Source organism: Orbicella franksi, chromosome 2 (genome assembly GCF_964199315.1).
Source record: "Orbicella franksi chromosome 2, jaOrbFran1.1, whole genome shotgun sequence".
NCBI lineage: Eukaryota > Metazoa > Cnidaria > Anthozoa > Scleractinia > Merulinidae > Orbicella > Orbicella franksi.
Genome location: NC_138146.1, coordinates 27,807,391 through 27,832,302, shown reverse-complemented (window position 1 = coordinate 27,832,302; position 24,912 = coordinate 27,807,391). Strand labels below are relative to the sequence as shown.

The window sequence follows — 24,912 nt, the reverse complement described above, 5'->3', positions numbered from 1 at the left end:
TTCACTAAATTTCACTCACATGGACAAGAGCATGGGCCTTATTTATAGTACTTATAATCTTTGTTACGTAACTATGTTGTTTACAATCTATGTTAGGTAATACCCTCAGGGCTCATATTGATAGCAGAGATGGTTTGTATGCTCCCTGAAGGGATTTCTCTGAAAATTTTACCTTGAGATTTTTACTTTTAAATCTATCTATCTATCTATCTATCTATCTATCTATCTATCTATCTATCTATCTATCTATCTATCTATCTATCTATCTATCTATCTATCTATCTAGCCAGGTAAAGAAGCCAGGCCATTTCGTTCACATTCCTTAATCAGTGCTAGCTTCTATTCCTCTCTTGGATTTCCTCTCTTCTTCACCCTCTCTTTAGCTTACTTTTTTTTTTTTTTTGCATCGCTTCTCATACTGGTTTCATATATCATATATTAGAGAAGAAAAGAGTTATTCTGAAAGACATTCGACAAAGAACTCACTCACTAAGAGACAAATCAAAATCAGATGACGGAAACGATGTTTAATCCGCGATAATTACAAAACAAAAAGAAATCCTGACAGGTCCCACCGAGATTTGAACTCGGATCGCTGGATTCAGAGTCCAGAGTGCTAACAATTACACCACGGGACCGTGTACACAGAAAAGACGGAAAAAATAGAAATTATAAACGAAGTAAAAGCAGTGTTTCCTTGTTCATAAACATAAAAATGTGTTGTAAATACTCCATTTCCAAACATACGATACTCAAACACTGTAAAGGTAATCCTTAAAAAAAAAAAAAAGAAAAACGCTCAAAAGCTGTAACAAAAAAAATAATGTTACATAATAATAACTAATGGTATCAAAAAGCAAAAAACTGTAAACAAAGAGGTCATCTGCTTCTGTGACGAGCTCAGCTTTGTAATGTCCAAGACAGTTCGGTAGATCATAATAATTGAAGACAACGTAACTATGGCGAATCCGTAGCAGTCTTTTTCAGTGGATCATCTGCCCAGTTGCAGTAGCGTTACAAATCAATCGTTCATTTTAATATAATGATAGAACTATATGAGGAAGTAGCAGATCCCATTAAAATAGTGCTCAATACACATATAGTGTAGAGCTGAGTATATGAGTAATAACGAAGAGGCAAGATTTGCTGTTACTCCGAGTTTCGTGCTTACGCACTCATCAGACAGTATTTAATGATAGAACTAATTAAGAGCAATTATTAAAACAGTGAATTTTATTCATTTTTGTAGTGCATCTGATGAAAATAATTCCTCCTTATATCGGAAACTGGAAAACAAAACATTCAATGTGCTTCTGATGATACATGCTAACAACCCAACCTTGCATGCTTTTATATTGTCTTTTCACAGTTGCATTTTTAATCTGCTTTACCAGAAACTCTAAAACTAATTGCGTCGACCGGGAATCGAACCCGGGTCAACTGCTTGGAAGGCAGCTATGCTCACCACTATACCACCGACGCTTTGATGAAGGATTGTAATCTAAAAAGAAACTCATTTATTTATAATGAAACCTGCATTGTCAGACCAAATGCTCACATGGAGAAAAAGCTCTTATCTGAAAACTCCATTTTATAAGTTTATCTAATCCGACCAACGACCACCTTGTTTGTTTCTTTATGAATTTACTTATGAGGTAAATGACATTAAATTATACCTATTAAAAGAGATCAGTGTTTGTTTCATAGTTGGAACTCACTCAGTTATCGCGACCGTTAATGCCACTACATCTTTAAGGCGCAACGCAGGTCGCATTAACGGACTTGCACGGTATTTTTTTTTTTTTTTTTTTTTTTTCGTGTTTATTTGCGAATACAGGAGCATCTGAATTGGTGATCGCACTTTGTCATACAGCTGTAGAGCGACGCTTCCAACCGTCATTTCTGTCCCCGGGAGGGGGATACTCCCAGAAAAACTGGGTGAGGCTGTGCGGACCGTTTCTCGAAACCCTTGCACTGTTTAATAAGTCTAAAAATGGTGAAAAACCATACCCTTTGGGGTCAAGCATACATAAACAGCCCATATTAGGGAGTAGCCCCCAGGATTTCTGTGACTCGAAAAATGACATTCAGGTCCAAATGTACATTTCTCGTGTAGCGTCGGTGGTATAGTGGTGAGCATAGCTTTTCACTTTTAGAGGCAATCTGGACTTTTTTTAAATAACTCTCTGGTTTCTTTCAGTAAGCAGTTTAACACGTGTTCCTCATCACAAAGTTTCATTCACATGGACACTAGCATGGGACTTATTTATGGTACTTATAATCAGGTAAGCTAGGTCATTTCGTTCACATTCCTTTATCAGCGTTAGTCACTATTCCTCTCTTGGAACAGTATGTGCACGGCTAGATGATTGGAGTTATTTCAGTTAAACTTATTTTTTTGCATCGCTTCTCATAGCGGTTTCACATATTACTTATCAGTATTTATAAAATGTTCGAGTAATTGCGCGCGCTGTGATTGGTCAGTTCGAGTTCATTATAGCTCCATAAAGCACTCTGCTTACGTCACGCGCGTACATTATAACTCAACATAAGCTACGTCACGAAAATTTTGCCCTGGACAAAATTTGAGAATCAGCTAGTCCGTCCGCCATTATGGCTGAAGAATTTCCACGGTTTCAACTCGGGTTCGAATTCCTGAACGCCGAGAAAAGTAGCAGCGTTAAGGAGTCTCAAAATGAGGCACCTGTTCCAAAGAAAAAACGGTTTGCAGAATTGACAGAAGCGGAGAGAAACCGGCTTTTGGTGGAAACGCAAGAAAAGCCTACGAAGAGCTCGACAAATTGGGCAGTAAACGCTTTCAAAGGTATGAATTTACGTAAACATGACTACAATCCAATACACATCTCAAACACTAAAACTTAAAACCTGTTTTAATTTAAAAGGCAGAATGACGAAAAAAGCATATCACAATGCTTCCTAAATAATGAGTTATACTGGCTTATCTACATCTTTGTCAACAAAAAGCAACATTTCACTTGTTTATACAATCAAATGTTTTCTAGCAGCTGTTGCGTATATCATTTAACAGTTAAACACTCGAAATACGCTTGCAACACTTAAAGGCTGAGTTGGAAAAAATGTTTTCTTTTCCTAGAATGGGGTGCACAAAAAGTTCCTGTGCTGCCAAAACTAGAGGAAATGAGCGACGAACAACTTGACAACAGTCTGTCACAGTTTTATACAGAAGCACGAAGCAAAACGGGTGAAGAGTACAGCAAGTCGTCCTTAATTACGTTCAGAAATGCAATAGAGAGGCATTTGAACAACCCACCTTATAACAGAAGTTTGAAGCTAAATTCTTCAACGTTTTCAAATTCCAACCGTATGCTGAACGCCAAAATTAAGAGCCTGAAACAGCAAGGGAAGGAAAATGTGCAGCACAAAGAGGCCATGCCAGTTGACGACTTGCAGAAATTGAAAGCTGGTCCAGTATTAAGCCTTGCAAATCCATGGTCTTTGCTGAGAAACGTGTGGTTCCATGTTGTTCTCTACTGGTGTAGAAGAGGTCGTGAAGGGCAGAGAAATTTGAAGCCGACGAGTTTTGCATTTGAAGTAGACGAGCAAGGCAAGCGCTACGTTACTATGACCCACGACGAGACCACCAAAAACCATCCCGGTGGACCTCAAGACCGATCCAGCTTTGAGAAGACGGCTCGTATGTACGAAACAGAGAGTGAGAACGACGGCTACCGAGCGCTGAGCTTGTATATCTCCAAGCTGAATCCGAAATGCGAAGCCTTATTTCAGCAACCTCGACGCGACTGGAATGAATCCGCCATCACACCCGAAATCTGGTACGAAAACCGCCCGCTTGGTGTCAACACTCTTGGAAACATGATGAAAGAAATAAGTACAAAGGCCAAGCTTTCCAAAGTTTACACAAATCACTGTGTTCGGGCGACAGCGATAACCTTGTGGTCTCAAGCCGGTTTGTCAGATCGCCCCATCTGCCACATTTCGGGACACAGAAACCCGAATAGTCTCCAGCATTACAATTCTCGTCCGTCGTCTATCCAGCTCAGGAAATGTAGTGATGTCTTGTCTACTGCTCTAGAAGGGGCCGACCAGACAAAACAGAAATCTCCACAATGCGATGAGCCTTTTAGTCAGCCAAAAGCAGCAGAAGTATCAGGCAGAGTGGTTGAAACGCACAGCCGATCATCCACCACAACGATCCACAGCGAAATGCTTGGCGGCATGTTCAATTCTTGCACAATCGGTTCAATGCAAATCAATCTTTATCCTCCTCAGAGCAAAGGTCAGTGAACTGGGGAACTGCTTCAGCTTTCGAAGATTCTTTTTGCTGTAATAATTTCTTTAGAACCGTTCTGACTTTTTTTAGAAAACGTTTGTTTCTTGCCACAAAGGGAACGGTTTTACTTTTCATTCAGCATTTAAGCCAATAAAAAGAAAGCATGTACATGTAAGGAGAATACTTATTTTGATTAATTAAAATTCGCAATCCTTTTCTTGTTTAATATGTCTCTATGTTAATGTGGTGGTTTACATTTTATAAAAGAAATAAAAAAACTTGCCCTTCGTGCATTGTTGAGTTATATAAGCACTTGGGAATTTTTAAGAACACTCGAGAAGTGCGAGAAGCACTCGGCTGCGCCTCGTGCTTCTCTATGCACTTCTCTCGTGTTCTTAAAAATTCCCGCGTGCTTATATAACTCAACAATGCACTCGGGCGCGTTTTTTATTTCTATAATAAATCCACTAGCGTTCTAACGCGAATACCGTTCTGTAATTGGCTACGTTATCCACTATCTGTTCTGTTGTAACGCGAGATGATGATCTGTGTAGTTGGTAGTAGATGGTGAGTAGCCCAGCAGTTTGCTGTTGTTAACACGATGGCGGCAACTTTTTTGCGTTTTTGAAATGTCTGTCAACGACTAGTAGATTTGTACTAGGTAAAAGGTAAACTCTGCACGCGAGCGAAGTGTCCGATCAGGCCGGAGCTTATCCCGGTTTCTGTAGCATGAAGCGACTAGGAGAATTTCTACTCCCCCCTGGATGGGATGCTAGTCCATCGCAGGGTTACCCCCGGCATTAAATTCCACTGTTCAGCCCGCTAAAATTTAAAGCTGTTTTTGTTGCCTAAATGATTTATCGCCAAGTGTTCTTAACATTTTTAGGAGGTAAAAGTTTAAAACTTTCTTTTACTATTTAAATTGTGTATTAAAACCTACTAACGATTTCAAATTGACTCGCTTAGCTTTCGAGGTGCGTCAGAAATTTGAAACCGTTCTGTGTGAATAGAAATCGTTCTCGAACCAGTCAGACACCCAATAGAGATATAATAAATATCTTACTAACCTCCTTTTCTCGGTCCTACTGCAAGTTACGGATCACCGTCTTTTTCCCCTTCGATTTATGGCCCGCGCGCTTCGCGCTTGGGCCATCAGTCGATGGGGAAAAAACTCGGTCCGTAACTTACAGTACGGCCCTCAAACTCGGTTAGTAAGAGGTATATAACTACTGGTATCAAAAAGCAACTGAGAATCTGTAAGCAGAGAGGTCATCTGTGACGAGCTCAGCTGTGCAATGTCCAAGATATTCGATAGATCAGAATAATTGTAGACAACGTAACTATGAGGAATCAGTAGCAGTTTTGTTTTCTGAGTGAATCAACTGCTAAGCTACAGTAGCTTTACAAATCTATCCTTTTATCTTTAATTTAAGATTATAATAGAATTGATTAATAGCAAATATTAAAATAATAAATTAAGTTTAATCATTCGTTGCACTCCATCTGATGAAAAAAATCCTGTCCTTACATCGGAAACTGGAAAACAAAACGATAAATACACCCAATTGCAAAACACACAGATTTGCTGTTCTATGTTGTTTTCAACAAAAGAATCATCACAGCACGATTCTACTCGAAATACAAAAAGCTGACAGTGATACAAGCATATGCACCAACAAATGATACGGTGGACGAGGAAAAAGACGAATTTTACAATCAGCTGCAAGACACTGTTTCAAGCTGCAACAGACATGATATGATTGTGGTGATGGGCGATATGAATGCCAAAGTGGGAAACAACAACACTAACAGGGAGGAGGTTATGGGGAAGTTTGGCATTGGAGTCATGAATGACAATGGGGAGAGGTTATGCGACTTTGGTAGTGCAAACGGATTAGTCATCACTGGAACGATATTCTCACACAAAGAGATCCATAAGTTGACCTGGAGGTCACCAGATGGGAGGACGCTAAACCAGATTGACCATGTCCTAATAAATGGACGCATGAGAACATCAATCCTTGACACCAGAGTTATGAGAGGAGCGGACGTATACAGTGACCACTACCTTGTGAGAACCAGAATAAGATTGAAGTTGGCAAGGATTGAGGGGAAAAAGATAGCAAGGGAAAGGTTTGACGTATGCAAGCTGCAAAGTGAAGAGATTAGGAGGAGATATAACATTGAGGTGAGGAACATCACGAGCCAGAGCTAACCGGAAGCTCAAAAATTCGCCAGGTCTGGTTGCTATGGGGTGATGTCATTTATCTGTTAGGTTGCTGTCATCGCAAGACTTTTGCGGTTCTATTGTGGTTAGCGATAATTGCTTTCAGTGAGAGTAATTGTGTACAAAATTAACCAGGTTATTTTCAGATATGATCTGGCCACATAAATTGATATTTTATAATAAATTTTCATAACGCGGGAATATTGCGCGGTCATATATATAAAAAAAAGACTTCGACTTCGAATGAACCCGTCATCGGTCGTTAAAAACGGACACAAAACGAGATGTGCCTCTGAGTTAGAAGATATGGTGTCTCTCTGACGCATTTGTGCGAAATTGAGCCAGTTTCCAATCGAATTTGCCTTGAGGAGTTAAAGAAGGCGCGTGGGTTTTCTTTTCACGGGAAGGGAAACAAAGGAGCTGCCCTGACTATACATTTGGATTGGTTTTCGCTTAAACCATAAAACAGTTGTTGAAAACCAAACGAAATCGCCAGCCACGATTGATTTATACATGAATTCATTCCCCCAAGAACGACGGAGAGAACCAGAAAGTGTTTTCAGCTTGTGCTGCCCGTGACCAACCTCCAAGAGCATCGAATCAAGACAACAGCTTCAAAACTCAACAAGTCAAACGCACCAAGTTAAGTCTTCCGATTAATATTCTATTTATATCATAACTTACACCCATTGTCATGCTTTTAGATTGTATGGGGACTAGATAGCTACTAAAATGTTAAATCACTATTTTCATTCGTGAGTTAGACCCTAGACTGAAGTCCATGGTACACCAGTTTTCTGAAAGACGAATCCAGATATATAGTAAAATCACCATGTAGCCACATATTATAAATCCGCTCTGGTTTTCCCACGCAAACGTCCTCGCAGTATTTCTACGTTACCGAGTACTACAGGATATTTTACAAAAACCGCATTATTTTTCAGTAATGCGTGACACTATAGGAAACAAAAACAACAACAAAATCGTCATTTTTCCCTCGCTCGTTCATATCATACGAACATGTGACATATCCTTTCTGGTTCACCCAGGCTGAAGTCCATGCAATACAGTTGCTGAGTACTTCGGGATATGTAACAAAATCGTCATAGTTATTTTTCCGTCGTGCATGACATTATAGGAACATGTTACATATCCTTTTCTGGTTCACCCAGGCTGAAGTCCATGCAATACAGTTGCTGAACGCTTCGGGATATGTAACAAAATCGTGATAGTTATTTTTCCCTCGTACATGACATTATAGGAAAATGTTACATATCCTTTTCTGGTTCACCCAGGCTGAAGTCCATGCAATACAGTTGCTGAGCGCTTCGGGATATGTAACAAAATCGTCATAGTTATTTTTCCGTCGTGCGTGACATTATGGGAAAATGTTACATATCCTTTTCTGGTCCACCCAGGCTGAAGTCCATGCAATACAGTTGCTGAGTGCTTCGGGATATGTAACAAAATCGTGATATTGATGTTTCCGTCGTTCGTGACATTATAGGAATCTGTTACTTATCCTTTTCTGGTTCACCCAGGCTGAAGTCCATGCAATACAGTTGCTGAGTACTTCGGGATATGTAACAAAATCATCATAGTTATTTTTCCGTCGTGCATGACATTATAGGAACATGTTACATATCCTTTCTGGTTCATCCAGGCTGAAGTCCATGCAATACAGTTGCTGAGTACTTCGGGATATGTAACAAAATCGCCATAGTTATTTTTCCGTCGTGCGTGACATTATGGGAAAATGTTACATATCCTTTTCTGGTTCACCCAGGCTGAAGTCCATGCAATACCGTTGCTGAGTGCTTCGGGATATGTAACAAAATCGTCATAGTTATTTTTCCCTCGTACATGACATTATAGGAAAATGTTACATATCCTTTTCTGGCTCACCCAGGCTGAAGTCCATGCAATACCGTTGCTGAGCGCTTCGGTATATGTAACAAAATTGTCATAGTGTTTTTTCTGTCGTGCGTGACATTATAGGAACATGTTACATATCCTTTCTGGTTCATCCAGGCTGAAGTCCATGCCATACAGTTGCTGAGTGCTTCGGGATATGTAACAAAATCGCCATAGTTATTTTTCCGTCGTGCGTGACATTATAGGAAAAGGTTACATATCCTTTCTGGTTCATCCAGGCCGAAGTCCATGCAATACCGTTGCTGAGTGCTCGGGGATATGTAACAAAATCGTCATAGTTATTTTTTTCCGTCGTGCGTGACATTATAGGAACATGTTACATATCCTTTCTGGTTCATCCAGGCTGAAGTCCATGCAATACAGTTGCTGAGCGCTTCGGGATATGTAACAAAATCGCCATAGTTATTTTTCCGTTGTGCGTGAAATTATAGGAACATGTTACATATCCTTTCTGGTTCATCCAGGCTGAAGTCCATGCAATACAGTTGCTGAGTGCTTCGGGATATGTAACAAAATCGTCATAGTTATTTTTTCCGTCGTGCGTGACATTATAGGAACATGTTACATATCCTTTCTGGTTCATCCAAGCTGAAGTCCATGCAGTACAGTTGCTGAGTGTTTCGGGATATGTAACAAAATTGTGATAGTGATTTTTCCGTCGTGCTGTTTCCAGAATCGCTCGGCATTTCTCGTAAAGAATTACATCATGTACTCGAGATTTCTATCGCTCTTGAGAGCTTTGACATAATTTTTGAGATGATTTCCTGACTGCCCATAACATTAACTGATTTTCAAAGTGTCGGTGCACATGATCTTCGAATTCGAATACTAGAAAATTCAGATTATTTTTGGAATCGCTAAGCAACAAACATGTATACAGAGAATACCCTAAACAGGTTTCAATCAGGCTTTCCGCGGAAAATCTGAGAACATTTCTGACTCTCGGGCATTTCTGGGCTGCTGGGCATAGTCACTTCGCTTACTGAATAACAGTGATAACTGAGATTAGCGAAAACGTTTCATTCATCTATACGTGCTCCGTAGCTTTACAAGAGTAAGAAATGTATCAAAAAGTCTAAGTTTTAAACTGGCGTTTGCGCCCCAACCTAGAAAACACATTGTTTCAACGTTATTTTTTTCTTTTAATCCAAATTCTTCACGTCAGTCGCGCGATTTCCCGAATCGCCGACTGTTAAAATGTTTTGTATCTTTCTGACAAGGTGGAATTGTCTTACAGTAAATATAATTTCACACTTTAGGATTATGACACATTCGTGCAAAACTTGACGCTTTTTGTGGAACATAAACGATCACCGACAGGGATATCATTACACTGGAATGTTGTAAGCCACTGGATATCCCGTGGAGATGTAGGACTAAAAGTTCTACATCTCCACGGGATCCCAGGTCTGTTTTTTGGTTGCTAAGAACGTCTGGCTCGTTATGAGGTTCGAAGTCCTAGGAGATATAGAGGATCCGGAGGAAGAGCGCGATCTGATTTTAGCAACGTATAGGGAGGCTGCAAAGAAAGTTATCGGGAGGTCTAAAAAGCAGAGCAAACGGTGGATAGGTGACAAAACGTGGGAAAAGATCAAGGAGAGGAAAGAGGCAAAATTGAAAATGGAGGGTGCTAGATCGGAACGACTAAAACAGAGAAGGAGAGAGGAATATGATGCGAAGGACAAGGAAGTGAAAAGGAACGCTAGGGAGGATAAGAGGAATTGGATAGAGAAGAGGGCTGCAGTAGCAGAAAAGGCCGCTGAGAATGGTAGAAATAAGGAACTATACCGCATAACCAAGACAATAGCCGGTGAACGGAGGAGACAAGAAGTAGGCGTGAAAGACAAACAGGGAGTGCTTAAGACAGAAATGCAAGAGAGGCTGCCGAGATGGGTAGAGCGCTTTAGTGAAATATTAAACAGAGATGACCCAGTGAATCCTGTGGAAGAGGATGAGATAGATGAACCGAAAGAGATCGGGGAAATAGATTTAGGAAGATGGCGATTACAAGAGGTTGAGGACGCACTAAAGGGGACAAAGCCAGGGAAAGCGCCTGGAGTAGATGAAGTGGGCCCAGAGCTACTGAGAGCGCACATGGAAGACACTGCACATAGGTTGACTAGATGCTATAACCGTCCTTGGGAGACTGGGAGGTGGCCGGAAATGTGGAAGAAGGGACTGATTGTCAAGATATTTAAGAAACGTGATTTGCGGGATTGTAACAACTGGAGAGGAGTGACTTTACTACCCGTAATTAGTAAGATATTCTGTAGGATGCTGCTAGAGAGGATCAAGAGAGGTGTAGACAAGAAGCTTCGAAAGGAGCAGGCTGGGCTTAGATCAAAGAGAAGTACAACTGAACAGATCTTTATACTAAGAAGCATCTTGGAGCAGGCAAATGAGTGGAGGGCGGGTCTGTATGTGCACTTCGTGGATTTTGAAAAGGCCTTTGATTCGGTACACAGAGAAAGCCTATGAAACATCATGAAAAGGTATGGGATACCGCATGAGATGGTGAGAGTGATCGCAGGCATATACCAGGGCTTCGAGTGTACAGTTGTTGATGGAAGTGAGACATCGGAATGGTTTAAGATCAAGTCTGGAGTAAAGCAGGGGTGTGTGATGTCAGGATTCTTATTCTTACTGGCCTTAGATTGGACCATGAGGGAGGCAACAGCAGACAAGAGAAGAGGAATACGGTGGAATTTCACAACGGTGCTGGAGGATCTTGACTTTGCGGACGATATTGCACTACTGTCATCCAAGATTAGCGACCTGCAGGAAAAGACTGGGAGACTAGCAGAAGAAGCAGCCAGAGTAGGCCTCAAACTTAATGCAAGAAAGTGTAAAACACTGAGGACTGAGTTTGCTCATAGTTCAGAGGACGTCGTGGTTAATGGTGAGGAAGTAGAAGACGTTGAGGAATTTGTATACTTAGGTGCTACAGTAAACAAAGAAGGAGGAGGCAGTAGAGATATTACGAACCGACTGCAGAAGGCACGTGGAGCATTTCAGAGACTAGGGAAGGTATGGGCAACCAGAGGAACAGGAAGGAGAACCAAGATACGCCTATTCAAGACTTTAGTTCGACCGGTCCTGCTATATGGCTGTGAAACATGGAAGATCATTAAAGCTGATGAACGAAAACTGAACAGTTTCCCATGCCAGTGCCTGAGACGGATACTGAGAATTAGATGGCAGCAAAGAATTACAAACAAGAGAGTGGTTGAAATGGCAGAGGTCAACGACATAAGCTGCGAGGTACGACGAAGAAGGTGGAACTGGTTGGGACACATACTCAGGAGAGAGGGTGCGAACGACTGTTTCACAGTATTAGGATGGACACCAGAAGGTCGAAGAGCGAGAGGGAGGCCAAAGACAACTTGGAGAAGGACGGTGGAGAAGGAAAGAAACAAGGCGGGGTGGAAGAGCTGGGAAGTAGCCAAAGCGATGGCACGGAACAGGGAGTGTTGGTCGGAAAGCGTGACGGCCTTATGCGCCTACTGGCGCGAAGAGAAATTATGATGATCATGATGATGATGTTGTTTTCACAGTTGTTTTCAGCGGCTTACAGAAGTCAGTTCTTTCTATTTTTTCATGCCTAGACACAAAAAATTAATTGCGTCGACCGGGAATCGAACCCGGGTCAACTGCTTGGAAGGCAGCTATGCTCACCACTATACCACCGACGCTTTCATGTAGGAACGAACTGAAAAAAAATATATATTGATTCTCATTCAAATCTGGAAAGAGCAAATGTTCACATGGTACATCAGCTCTTATCTGAAATCCCCATTGAATCAGACTACCTCCCTGATCCGACCAACGACCCCCTAGTTGTCCTAGTTTCTTTCGTTACGACCTCTCGAAGAAGCGTGATAAGATGCTAGAGCCAAGAAAAATGAAAATCAAACAAGACTTGTAACAACAGTTAACAAAATATATTTCATTTGCCTCAACTGTTATGCGAACAACAGGAGGATCCTACGGGAATTAAAATATCAATTTAATTATACCTATTAAAAGAGATCAGTATTTGTTTCATACTTAGAACTCACCCAGTTATCACGTCGTTGATGCCACTACAATTATTTTAAGGAAAACTAAAAATTCTGAAACTATAATATATCGAAAAGTAAAAAATTTTCTCGTGTACTAGGTCCCACCGAGATTTGAACTCGGATCGCTGTATTCAGAGTCCAGAGTGCTAACCATTAAACCATAGGATCCTGCACAGTTTGTGAGATTAAATTTGTTTAAATATAGGAATTTACGTCAAGCAAAGGCAAATCGGGACCGGCATGCTATTTCAATAGAATTTAGTTTGCAGAAAACTGCTGAGTTTCTGAGGTCTGCTGCGGTGTTCGCCATGAATTTGTAGTTTATAAATAAGCGTTAAAAAAATGAAAATATTTTCTGTCAAATTATTTGAAGTTAACTGCTTGCATCGCCGTCTTAAAGTGATGTTGAGGTGTCAGCACTTTCCTTTCGCTGTGTTACTAAAAAGGAGCTACCTTTTTAGTAGTCAACGTTCATCGTATCAATCCCCCACATATACCTACACAGCCTACATTTCATGAATCCCTCACATATACCTGCACAGCTTTCATCGTAGTAATTCCTAACATATACCTACACAGCCCACATCTCATGAATCCCTCACATTTGCCTTCTCAATTTACATTTCATTAAATCGTTTCTAGAGTCATTACTCTTTATATTCAGTGGTTATCAACTCGTGTAGAGCCAAGTAGTCTTAAGATATCTATCGTTATTCAAATTATCCGTTCATTTGACGTGCGTTCAGCCCTTCGAACGGATACCATAAGGAACGTTTTCGCGTGAGAGGTCACATATTTGCCGATGCATTTTTGTGGTTGAATCGACAGAGTTCTTCTTTTCACGACGCTTTTAGGGTCGAGAAAGTAAAATTGGCGATGTACTTACTCCTTTTTACGTTACTCGTGTTTGGTGAAAAAATTCTTCGTGATGCGTGATTTAATAGAAAAAGACAACGTGATGCGTGATTGATACCCCACCATTGCCACCCTCATAATAATTTTCAATCTGACTTTAAATTAGCCACTCCTTTTATTTATTTGTAGCTCAAACAAGTTTCCGGATATTTTTACATACCTTTTTTACACTTAGTTAGAAATAGCTGCCGGTCCCGATTTGCCTTTGCTTGACGTAAATTCCAACATGCTAACAAACTTAATCACATAATCTGGGCAGAGTCTCATGGTGTAATGGTTAGCACTCTGGACTCTGAATCCCGCGATCCGAGTTCAAATGTCGGTGGGACCTGGTTAGATGAGATAATGGTTGATCTTTTTGATATGTTATAGTTTCAGTTTTTTGTTTTTGTTTTTCTTAAAATATTTGTAGTGACATTAACGACGCAATAACTGGGTGAGTTTTAACTATGAAACAAACACTGATATCTTTTAATACTTTATAATTCAATTGATAATTTAATTCCCATCAAAAAGACTGCGTCGGCCGGGAATCGAACCCGGGTGAACTGCTTGGAAGGCAGCTATGCTAACCACTATACCACCGACGCGATGTTAGCAAACAATGAGGGAGGCAGGTAAATATTTTTTATTAGTACATAACTTTAATATTTTAATCATCAAAAGTAAAGGTAAAGGGTGCAATGATACTTGGTATCCACTCTCTTTCTCACGGTTTTCAATCTTCGCTTAAGCGGTAAAAAGTTGCACTAACGTAGCTCTAATCTTAAGAACAATGCGTGTATTGTAAATTTCAGCAAGCACTGACTTCAGTGAATTGAAGTCGTCTTAAAGATGGACATCTATGGAACGCCAGAACTGTCTTATGATACTTTTTTTTATTATATTGGGTGTTTATGTCATTATATTTAGTACTTATGTTATTATATTCGGTGATTAACTTATTATACTCGGTGCTTACATCTGATACATGGTTTTTTTCGGTTGAAAAAATGTTCTCTTTAGTTCTCTCTTGGTTCCTGCAAGAGAAATTGTTGAGACTGTTGGGCTAAAATAGAAACAAACACAGGAAGATCCAACGAAGATATGAACTCGGAATGCAGGATTCAGAGTCCAGATTGCTATAAGGATCCATGGGACCCTGTTTACATTGAAAATGCAAAAACAAGAAGTGTAAAAACAAAACACCTTTTTTTAAAACTTACGGAACTCATGAACATAGGTGATTGCTTAAAAAAGAACAAAGAGTAATAAGAAATAGCAATAACGGCATAACTAGCTCTTCAAAGTGGCAGGCAAATACATAATTGAAGGGGTGAGTGCAAAACCATGCTAAGTGACGATTTGAGTGAAAAAAAAAATTCTCACGAAAGGGTTTGAATTTTTGCATGTGGTCTTCAATGTAATAGAAAAACGTGGTCCTGTATTTTTCCCGCTGGTTTTTGCTGCGTTTATGAAGACGCCGCTAGGAAAACCGAGTGGTTTCTTTGCATACGCAATATCTCGAAAACGAAGCGTAAACAAAGTCGGGCCTTTGTTATGATAAACAGAGCCGATGCTTTGTTATAATAGCAAAGCCAAGCCTTTGTCATAAGTCGAAGTCTCGCCTCGGTTTATCATAACAAAGGATCGGCCCGCCGCGACCGCAAGAACTTTGATTTCACTTAGAAAGCAGCAAAATGTCAATTTCACGCAACTTATAAGCTCAAAAAGGTTGATTTTAGGTCAAAAAATGTTTAAATGTTGGTTTCACGTTAACATGTGACGGCAAGGATGTTGGTTTCACCTAGAAACCAACAAAATGTCGATTTCACACAGCGCATAAGCTCAATGATGTTGATTTCAGGTCTAAATAGGTTAAAATGTTGATTTCGCGTTAACGCATGACGGCAAGGATGTTGGTTTCACTTAGAAACCAGCAAAATGTCAATTTCATGCAGCGCATAAGCTCAATGATGTTGATTTCAGGTCTAAATAGGTTAAAATGTTGATTTCACGATAACGTGTGACGGCAAGGATGTTGGTTTCACCTAGAAACCAACAAAATGTTGATTTAACGCAGCGCATAAGCTCAATGATGTTGATTTCAGGTCTAAATAGGTTAAAATGTTGATTTCAAGTTAACGCGTGACGGCAAGGATGTTGGTTTCACCTAGAAACCAGCAAAATGTCAATTTCACGCAGCGCATAAGCTCAATGATGTTGATTTCAGGTCTAAATAGGTTAAAATGTTGATTTCACGTTAACACGTGACGGCAAGGATGTTGGTTTCACCTAGAAACCAACAAAATGTCGATTTCAAGCAGCGCATAAGCTCAATGATGTTGATTTCAGGTCTAAATAGGTTAAAATGTTGATTTCACATTGACGCTTGACGGCAAGGATGTTAGTTTCACTTAAAAAAACAGCAAAATGGTAATTTCATGCAACGTATAAGCTCAGTGATGTTGATTTCACCTGAAAACGCTCTATAAATAGGGCTGACAGATTAGCAGATTAACCCTTCTGCGCAACATACGGGTCTCCATACATCTGCATGTCCCCTGATCCCAGAAGCTCAAAACACTACAAATCATGCTGATTTGAAATAAAATCAACGCAACCTGGATCACAGATCTATGTTACAATCAATCGCTACTTGTTGGCCATTATTATGTTTAAACAGTCTAGTTACCAGTTCGAGAAACGTCTGCAGAACGTGATCGCAATGCATGACGGGAAGGGTCTTTACACCTCGTGCGCGGGAAAACATGGCGGTCAATACAAGACAAATTTTATAAGTCTAAAACCAGTTCTCGCTTTCCAAACTTTGACGCTAGCAACACTTGGCAATTGGGCCACGACTCACCAGAGGGTATTTTTCTTGGATATTAGTTGACAGAGCTCTAATGCGGCACATCCCTTTTTTGTTCGATGTATTTCATTTGACGCTTGATCGATTCACGTGTTTTGTTCACCTCACAGTAACCAATGTAAACAATCTGTTCCCAGATTTCCGCTCTATATATGCTGTGAGATTTGATTTTGACCTCGTACACTATAAACAGTCTGCCTGTTTGCTATTCAACAAATAAACTCCTAAAGACATGGCCAGGAAAAGCCAAGTATTTTTGCATACGTTATAACTCGAAAACGAAGCAAAAACCAGCGACAAAAATACAGGGCCGCGTTTTCTATTACATTGAAGACCACATACAAAAATTTAAGCGCTTTCGCGAAAATTTTTTTTTTTTTCACCCAAATCATCACTTAGCATGGTTTTGCACTCACCCCTTCAATTAATTAAAGCCTTGGAGGCAACAAATGACTTGAGGAACATGGATGTTTATTAAATAATTGTTTTAGAGCGTTGAAACTAATTGTCGAGACCATATATGAAGTGCTAATGGACAATAAAGGCAAGAGGAAAAAGATTCGATTCAATGAATGTCAGATTATCTGAAATTTTAAAATCTGCCAGCAGGTTATTATTCAGTTTAACTTCTTGTCATGTCAAACTCCTTTTTCTTTCTACTATTTTCTTCTGAATATCCCTCCTTTAATTTCTAGGACTTCTAAATGAAACTATAATATATCGAAAAGAAAAAAACTGTCCCATGCAACAAGGTCCCACCGAGATTTGAACCCGGTCGCTGGATTCAGAGTCGAGAGTGCTAACCAGTACACCATGGAACCCTGCACATTTGTTTAAAAAATAGGAAATTACGTCCTATACACGGTCTCATGGTGTAATGGTTAACACTCTGGACTCTGAATTCAGCGATCCGAGTTTAAATCTCGGTGGGACCTCGCGTTTCATTTTAGTGTATGTATTTATTTTGATTTTAGGCTATCATGGTCGTTTTGTATAAAGCGCAAGCTTTTTTTTTGCTTTTTTTAAAAAGCAATTAAAATTACGACCTCGTGCCATTAGAGAGTATACAAAATATTAATTTTAAATAGGAAGGAAAAATATAAAGTTATTTTTCGATCAGGTGTTATCGAACACAATTGTTTTAAATTATGATTCCTGATTTAAATTATTTTAATTTTACTCAAAAAGAATGCGTCAGCCGGGAATCGAGCCCGGGTCAACTACTTGGAAGGCAGCTGTGCTCACCACTATACCACCGACGTGTCGGTCGTTCAGTGGACTCAATCACAACACGAACCTTTTATTCATGTTCTTTCGTCAGTGGAAACTGCACTATCACGCTGATTTATTATCAATCATAGTACAGTTGAACATCTCTCTACTGACACCTTTATAGCACGGACACCTCTGTACTATGTAATGCTCCAAGAGATCAGTTGAGTACGTTTAGATTCGGGATTTCGTGGAAAAAATTAAAGTTCCGCATGCCATCCATTTTAATGTAAACATAACCACAGTTATGTTAGATATTTGCCTGACTCAAGCGGAAAAATGGCTTCCACGAAAACAAATTTGGAAATACGTGATGATTTGATTAAGTACCCTGCTTCTAATAAACGCTTCCATTCTCAGAAATAAGCGCTTTCCCTTGTAGCAACCGGACCCTTCCAATAAGGACTAACCCCCAAAGCGAAAGTGACATTCAAGATATTTAAACATAGAATGGGCTGAGTAGACGGATGAATTATGAAATCTGCTTCCTCATCGGAACATGACATTGATCATTATGAATATCTGAACTCTTATTCTTACAGATCTTGAGGTAAAGGATCTGTTCTTTTTCTCTAAACTATAGTTGCAGACGGATATGTTTAAATAGATAAGCGTCCTCCATTGAGCTACCAAGGAGCCCGCGCTAAAGCCCATGGTTATGCTGCTGTCTCGCGTTAATTCGCTTTGTCGTCATGCGCCGATTCTCGTGTCGTCTAGTGTTTCATTATTGGTGTGAAACGTGTTATATTGCTACTGATATAATATACTGCCTCACCAGGGTACCACACTCGCCTATGACTGGATCTACATGCACCAGTAAGATGCTCAAAAGGACATTGCCGAGTTCCTTTTGGCAATGGCTCTTAAAAGAATCTTGACTACGTGTTCACAAACTGACACATGTACGAATCTTTTATCTAATAGAATGGTAAACCGGGTTAAACTGGACCGTCAACGCCTTGTTGATAAATCAATAATGATGTATAATGATTGTACAAACGCTAGCTGTGTTTGTTTGAGTTCAAGTTTGGAATTCGAGTTCAAAGTTTGAATCAACATCAAAATTTTGATGTTCTTTAATAGTCTTTTTTTTTTTTTTCCAAGTTTATGGCAACAAATCTGGTAACGAGTGTCCCTCACCGCATTAAAGTTTAGGCCCGGAAGGCACGGTACTCACAATCACTGGAAGGGCAAGATTCTCAGTCAAACCCGAGTTCGAAACCCGTGCTTTTTTTTGTTGTTGTTTATTTTTTGCTTTTGTTTTTTTTATATAACAATTTTTCCTAATCAACAAGTGTAATTTTTACTGTGAGAAGACTGATATATCTGGTAGCAAAACCACGTCAAAACTACACTTTCATGAACGAGTTTAGCAAAAATGGACATTTTCAAGAGACATGTAGGATTTTATTGCTGCTGCGAATCACTGATAGATATCACTGGAGGTTCGTAACTTTATTTTGCTTTATTTTCACACGCATGTGGTCGATATCCAAGACGACAAAGATTCCTTTTGATATTTATACGCTCTGCAGCAGTTGATACAACATATCATGTTAGAGAACTTGTTTTACTCCTGCACTGAAGGAACTAATTTCCAAACGTGTTCCGATCCAAAACTCCCCATAAAAACAACATGCTCCACAAAAATATTCCTACTATTTTAAATATTTTCCTAGAATGCTTTTTCCTGTTCATGCAAACGCCCAGCCTCATTTTGAAACAGAGGCGTATTGCGGTTCGAAAATAATGCATTATTCTAGTTGATTTCCTAGAAACAAGACAGTGGCAAAGTGCCATTTCTGTGAAATTTTCGTACACATAATCAAGCCAGACATTCCAATCAAACGGAGAAAATGGCTCCAGCGCCAACGACTTTGCGTATTCATCAAGAGACAAATTTCAAGTCAGACTGCAAATTTCAGCTGAAATTTCTTGCAGGGAACGCTACGACAAGAAACATTGTGGATTTACTTCTTGTCATAACTATCCTTGTGCTTCTCGGCATTGCAGCTCCTGTAATTCGAGGAGATCGCTGTGGTAAGTTTCTGTTTTGGGCAATGAGATGCTGTAAATTTAATGGAACTTCAGAGAATGCCTAAATAACTTCTAGCGGTGACATAGTGCAAGGATATAATAATAGAAGATGTATGAATTGTCCTCAACGAGGCGCAGTGGTTTGAAAGTGTAAAATCAACGAGGACTTGTCAATTTGCGTTCTTTGATTGAGTTTTGTTCGTGTATGAACTTGCTGATATGATTTTAATATCTCTCCTAGTCTCTCGAGATGTTAATTCACATTCAACCATGTTTTAGAACAAGGCTAAACGATTCGAACATCGCTGCGTTGTGTTAATTATTCCCGTGTCCTATTCGTGTGAGACGGAATCGTTTTAAACCGTCTGAATGATTTTCACGGGAAGGGATCATTCATGCAGTAAATTCGTTACACTAAAAACTGAAAGTTTTGATGAATTATGACACATTGCCTTGTTATGAGGCCAGTATGACAGGCTCAAAATGACTTCACTTTCCATTAGATGCTATCATCCCTGAGGGGTTGACTCATTATGTTCAGTTTAAAATCGAGCATTATGCTTTGTGGCATCATCCCTACCCCTTCCCTTCCAAAACAAAGGAAACGGACAATTATATGCTCCGAATAATGCTAGACTCGACCCTCTCCCTTCCGCGGTTTAAACGTACTTTTCATAATATATTGGCAGATTGTTAAGTAAACAAATTGGGACAAACACTCCCACAAAAGAATGTAATATCCATAAATAAATATCAGTAACACGCTGCTGTGAACATTTAACTCAAAGGTTAACAAATAAAGCAAAGTTGAGTCTGTGTTTTGAACAATTTTTACTAAGCAATGGTTGCTAGTAGCAAAAATAGCTGTATTATGCTCGAATTATGTTGGCATAATCATAATGTGTCAAGCCCTACTTTCTAATCTGGTTCTCCCCACCTCCAGTTACTAATTTTAACTTTGGAGTGCTTGCTATCCGAAACAAACAAAAGCGCTTTTAAAAAGAAGGCAGTAATTTTACAATGGGGGAGAGATATACACATGTATTCTTGTGAAGATCCAGACAGAAATTGAGCTGACGTGCTAGTTTTTTATTACTTGAAGATGCAGATAAGAAGCCTGGGTGCTCTGATCACGCATCTTGCACAGCATCAGAAAACAACAAGAGTGATAGTTGTGAATGTCATGCTGGTTACAAGGGAGATGGCCATCTTTGTACAGGTAATAACTATTAAAGTTTTCAACTATTGTTAACTTTAAGTGACTGAATTGTTGTCAGATAAGCTTTTTCCGGGGTTGGCAAGTGCTGATTGATTGCATCTACAAGAGTTTTTCTCACAACAACCTTACAAATGTAAATGACCCCACAAAGTGTGAAACTTTTAGGTGTTTTACCCTCTATAAATAAAGATTGATCGATTGATTGACTGACTGACTGATTGATTGATTGATTGATTGATTGATCGATCGATCGATCGATCGATTGATTGATTGATTGATTGATTGATTGATTGATTGATTGATATGTCATTAGACATGCAAATTACCTGCCCGTTCTATCATAAGGGCGTGTTACTTCATGTCAAAATTTTCAAAGAGCTGATCTGAAATTATGGCGCATGGTACAACAGCAGCAGACTAAAAATCATAGAAATACTGGTTTTTTGCGGTATATTTGTTATGTTATGTACGTTCTGATGGTTTTATGGTTCATCAAGCTTGCTAAGCAGTTTCTTTATTTCCTCATTCATAATTGCTAAAGTAGATTTTGCCTGTTCATACATTTCTTTATGCGCTGTCTGTAAAAGGCCCGTATAATCGAAAGGGCGGGTAATCTTATATGTCTAATGTCATAATGGGGTCATTTCCATTGTTGTGCGGAAAAACTCTACTCTTTCTATATCATGGTCTCATAATTGCAGTTAAGGGAATATAAATAAGTGTTTGTTAGTGAATGTGAATGATAAATCCGTTTTCAGTCTGCAGTGAAAATTTTCAAAGTTAAACACGATTCAATTATCAAGTGTTTACTAGACGTTAAACGTGATTTTTAAACACTTCTACATCAAAAGATGATTATTAATCTGCTACTACAAATGGGGTCGCAAATCGCAAACGAAATACTTTTTGTGGCCAGACAAAAAAGCGGTGCTTCACACGATCATTGATTTACAGAAAATCAGTGATTATTAGTAAGGGCTTCCGTTGGGGTCTTGTAGAACAAGGAAACCGAAACATAAATTTCGTCGCTTTCAAGGGAAGAAGAAATATACTAGAATGCCTTAAGGCCAGAAACAAAGAATATTTTTACTGTTGACGAGAACACTTTCAACACGATTGAATCGCTTTTGAGAACGAATGAATCTTTTAATGGACAACAGGGAGGGGGAATGTAGAAATATCAAGAAGATCATGAGGGAATATGTACCCTACCCTGAAGGCTGTTATTACTGAGCACGGGTTATTACGGTTGAACGGCTAACAGTTTTTAGTCCACCTTTCAAAATCTGAAACAGAGCTAAAAATGTAAACAGTAAAAAGTTAAGACTATGTACACTAAATGTTTTCGATCATGTGAGTTCTGCAAATAACTGGGTATTTTTATAACTTAGGCTTGAATAAAGATTACCCGGGTAAATTTCCATAGGGAAAAATGATTGAACTTCAATTTGTTAAGTTCCTGATGCAAGCGTGATTCTTTGTTTCATCCAAGAGTGAACAGTGGCTAAAACGATCCATGAGAAAGTGTGATTTTGATGTTCTTTGATGCGTTTGGCTGGTACCGATTATTGACATCAGAATGTACCTTAATACGGATTTCAAGGGCATTTTCAAGAACTGAAAATGCTCTGGGTTTATCTAAGTATTAGAAAATAATTTAAAGAAAATACGCGAGCTGACTAGTTTAAAATCGTGTTTCTATTTAACAATTAGATTATGAGCGAGAGATTTCTATCGCGTGTAATTAACAATTAGATTATGAGCTCGAGATTTCTATCGCATTCGTGATAGCACGCCAGCAGATTTATACTAAGAATTTACTAGCGTTCTATCAAGAATGCGGATCTCTGACTGGCTACGCAACTCACAATCTATTCTGTCAGTGATAGATAGTGAGTAGCGTAGCAGTGTGCCCTTGTTGACAAAGTGACGGCCGCTTCTCGGCGTTTTCGAAATGTTTGTGCAGAGGATTTAATTAACTAATTGTTAAATATTTAATTAATCTAATTTCTTAAATATTTAAGTATTGTGATTTTTATCGTTTTTCCCGTCTAGACATTGACGAATGCTCGTCTGGAAATACTTCTTGCCCAGCAAACGCCCACTGCATAAACGTGGTAGGATCCTACACATGCGAATGTTTCCGTGGTTACCAGGGGATGCAATGTTCCGATGTAGACGAATGCAAGCGTGGAATACACACGTGCGATGAACATGCTAACTGTATAAACACCGTGGGTTCATATAAATGCTTGTGTAAGGTTGGTTTCTATGACGACGGGTTTTCGTGCCAAGACATAAACGAGTGCAGGGCTGGCTCTCACACATGTGATAAACATTCCAACTGCGTGAATTTAAACGGTTCTTATACATGTGTCTGAAGTAACCAATCAAATTCGAATCTTAATTTGAGCCCCAATCTCGCCTCAAAAAGCATTAGCTTTCACTGGCTCTTTTGTGTTGTCAATTTCCGGTATTTTTCAAGTACTAAGACACGCTTTTGAGAACAAACCCAAATTTGGACTCTGTGTGTATTTGATCTGCTGTTTACAATTCCAGAAACAATTAAGTTCTGGTACAAAGGTCATGTAACCACCAGTTCCCAAGGGTTTCTAGATTAAAAAATAACGCTATTGCATCGATGGGTCCCATGGTGTAATGGTTAGCACTCTGGATCGAGTGATCCGAGTGCAGTTCTCGGTGGGATTTGAATTTAATTTTACATTTTATTCTAAATGAATTTATTTTCTCACATATAAATATATGTTGTAATTCGAGATATAGAATAATGAAAGTGGGAATCTGAGGAAAAATTGTAATCTTTTACTTTTGAATTGAATTCATCAGTGACATGCGCAGAACTGTACCAAATTCAGAGGAAATACGCAAGATCTCTAAATACAAACTTTCTAACTGCATCTATCTTAACCCTATATTTTCTTTACACAGTTTAGCGAACAAGTGCCGTAAAGTTCCCCATTTTTATTTTCCCATCATTACTTAGAATATTATTGAAAAAAGTGAATGCGAAAACGAAAACGGATCCAGCAAGGTGAACCGAAACGGTTCTAAAGTCAAACAAACGTGAGGGATAAGCGATCGATTACCTATAAAGCCACTTGAAAGAGATTGGTCAGTTCATGATGAAACCATGACGGCATCATCATCAATTTGCTAAAGCGACCATTAAATGTGGTTCTTCACCTTGTACATTGAAGACAAAGAACATTAGTATTTTAATAAAAAATATTGCACCATTTTCAAAGGGCTTACGTTACAAACTTTACTTAAAAGGGATCTTAAAAGGGTCAGAATAAATCGAGGCAGTGTTTCTAAGAACACAACTGCCCTCGCAAAACGATAGTCACTAAAACACATCCGCCACTGATCTACAATAATTTTTGTCAAGTGGTATGGAGCGGATATTGACTCTTTCCTAGCTAATAATACAAGAAAAAAAAAATTGGTAAAAAGTACTACTGTCTATTAATTCAGGTAAATATATGCCGGAATAGTTTAAAGATTCGTTTTGTTATCCTGGCTCAAGTTTATTATCGTAATTATAGAAATGCAAATCAGATTTTGCTCCCATCGCTGAATGGTTTTCGTCTCTATTCTTGGCAGGAAGCCCGTCTTTCATAATTTCATATTTAGAATCTTGTCTCGTTCCCGCAGTTTGTACACCGGCGGTGTCAGGATCTACAAAATAAATGCAAATTACTGAAGTGCGAATATCATATTTTTGCTTATGTTTTCATTCCCATGTTTTGAGCGTTAAAATGTTAATTTCGCGTGCCCTTTAATTGCCGGACTTATCTAATATTTCTTTGCGCTTAAAAGCTGGTGTCATATTTTTCACTTACCCAATTGCATTAGTATAAATCGTTGGACAGTCGAGACCCTCAAGTGTCGGTCATTAGTTAAGATGCATGATAATGCAGTTCAATTGTGAGAAACAGCATCTGTTCGACGATTTTGTGGTCTACTGCTAATTAACAGTCATAGTGTTCCGCGTGCACACTACTTATTTTCCCGTTTAGCTGACAAAACGCCCCAGAAAAAAGGCGAAGCAAGTAGGGGAATTGAAAGCTTCAGCTTGTGTTCAGGTCAGTGTGCAAA

At 39.2% G+C, this 24,912-nt stretch overlaps 1 protein-coding gene and 6 non-coding genes across 7 annotated transcripts; 2 read left to right on the top strand and 5 right to left on the bottom strand.

The window, feature by feature from the left end:
- Nucleotides 1-566: 566 nt before the first annotated feature.
- Nucleotides 567-638, bottom strand: Trnaq-cug (transfer RNA glutamine (anticodon CUG)). Its single transcript has one exon. It is a non-coding gene; the product is annotated as a tRNA-Gln (tRNA).
- A 772-nt stretch (nt 639-1,410) lies between these two features.
- On the bottom strand, nt 1,411-1,482 carry Trnag-ucc (transfer RNA glycine (anticodon UCC)). The gene has a single exon. It is a non-coding gene; the product is annotated as a tRNA-Gly (tRNA).
- A 10,573-nt stretch (nt 1,483-12,055) lies between these two features.
- On the bottom strand, nt 12,056-12,127 carry Trnag-ucc (transfer RNA glycine (anticodon UCC)). Its single transcript has one exon. It is a non-coding gene; the product is annotated as a tRNA-Gly (tRNA).
- Nucleotides 12,128-13,929: 1,802 nt separating this feature from the next.
- On the bottom strand, nt 13,930-14,001 carry Trnag-ucc (transfer RNA glycine (anticodon UCC)). The gene has a single exon. It is a non-coding gene; the product is annotated as a tRNA-Gly (tRNA).
- Nucleotides 14,002-17,128: 3,127 nt separating this feature from the next.
- Trnaq-cug (transfer RNA glutamine (anticodon CUG)) lies at nt 17,129-17,200 on the top strand. Its single transcript has one exon. It is a non-coding gene; the product is annotated as a tRNA-Gln (tRNA).
- Nucleotides 17,201-17,455: 255 nt separating this feature from the next.
- Nucleotides 17,456-17,527, bottom strand: Trnag-ucc (transfer RNA glycine (anticodon UCC)). The gene has a single exon. It is a non-coding gene; the product is annotated as a tRNA-Gly (tRNA).
- Nucleotides 17,528-19,318: 1,791 nt separating this feature from the next.
- LOC145479094 (uncharacterized) lies at nt 19,319-24,911 on the top strand. The gene is made up of 3 exons (XM_081457349.1): nt 19,319-19,577; nt 20,677-20,793; nt 22,849-24,911. Exons 1-3 carry the CDS (start codon nt 19,394-19,396, stop codon nt 23,172-23,174), a joined length of 627 nt encoding a protein of 208 aa, XP_081313475.1. The 5' UTR covers nt 19,319-19,393; the 3' UTR covers nt 23,175-24,911.
- The last annotated feature ends 1 nt before the right edge of the window (nt 24,912 follows it).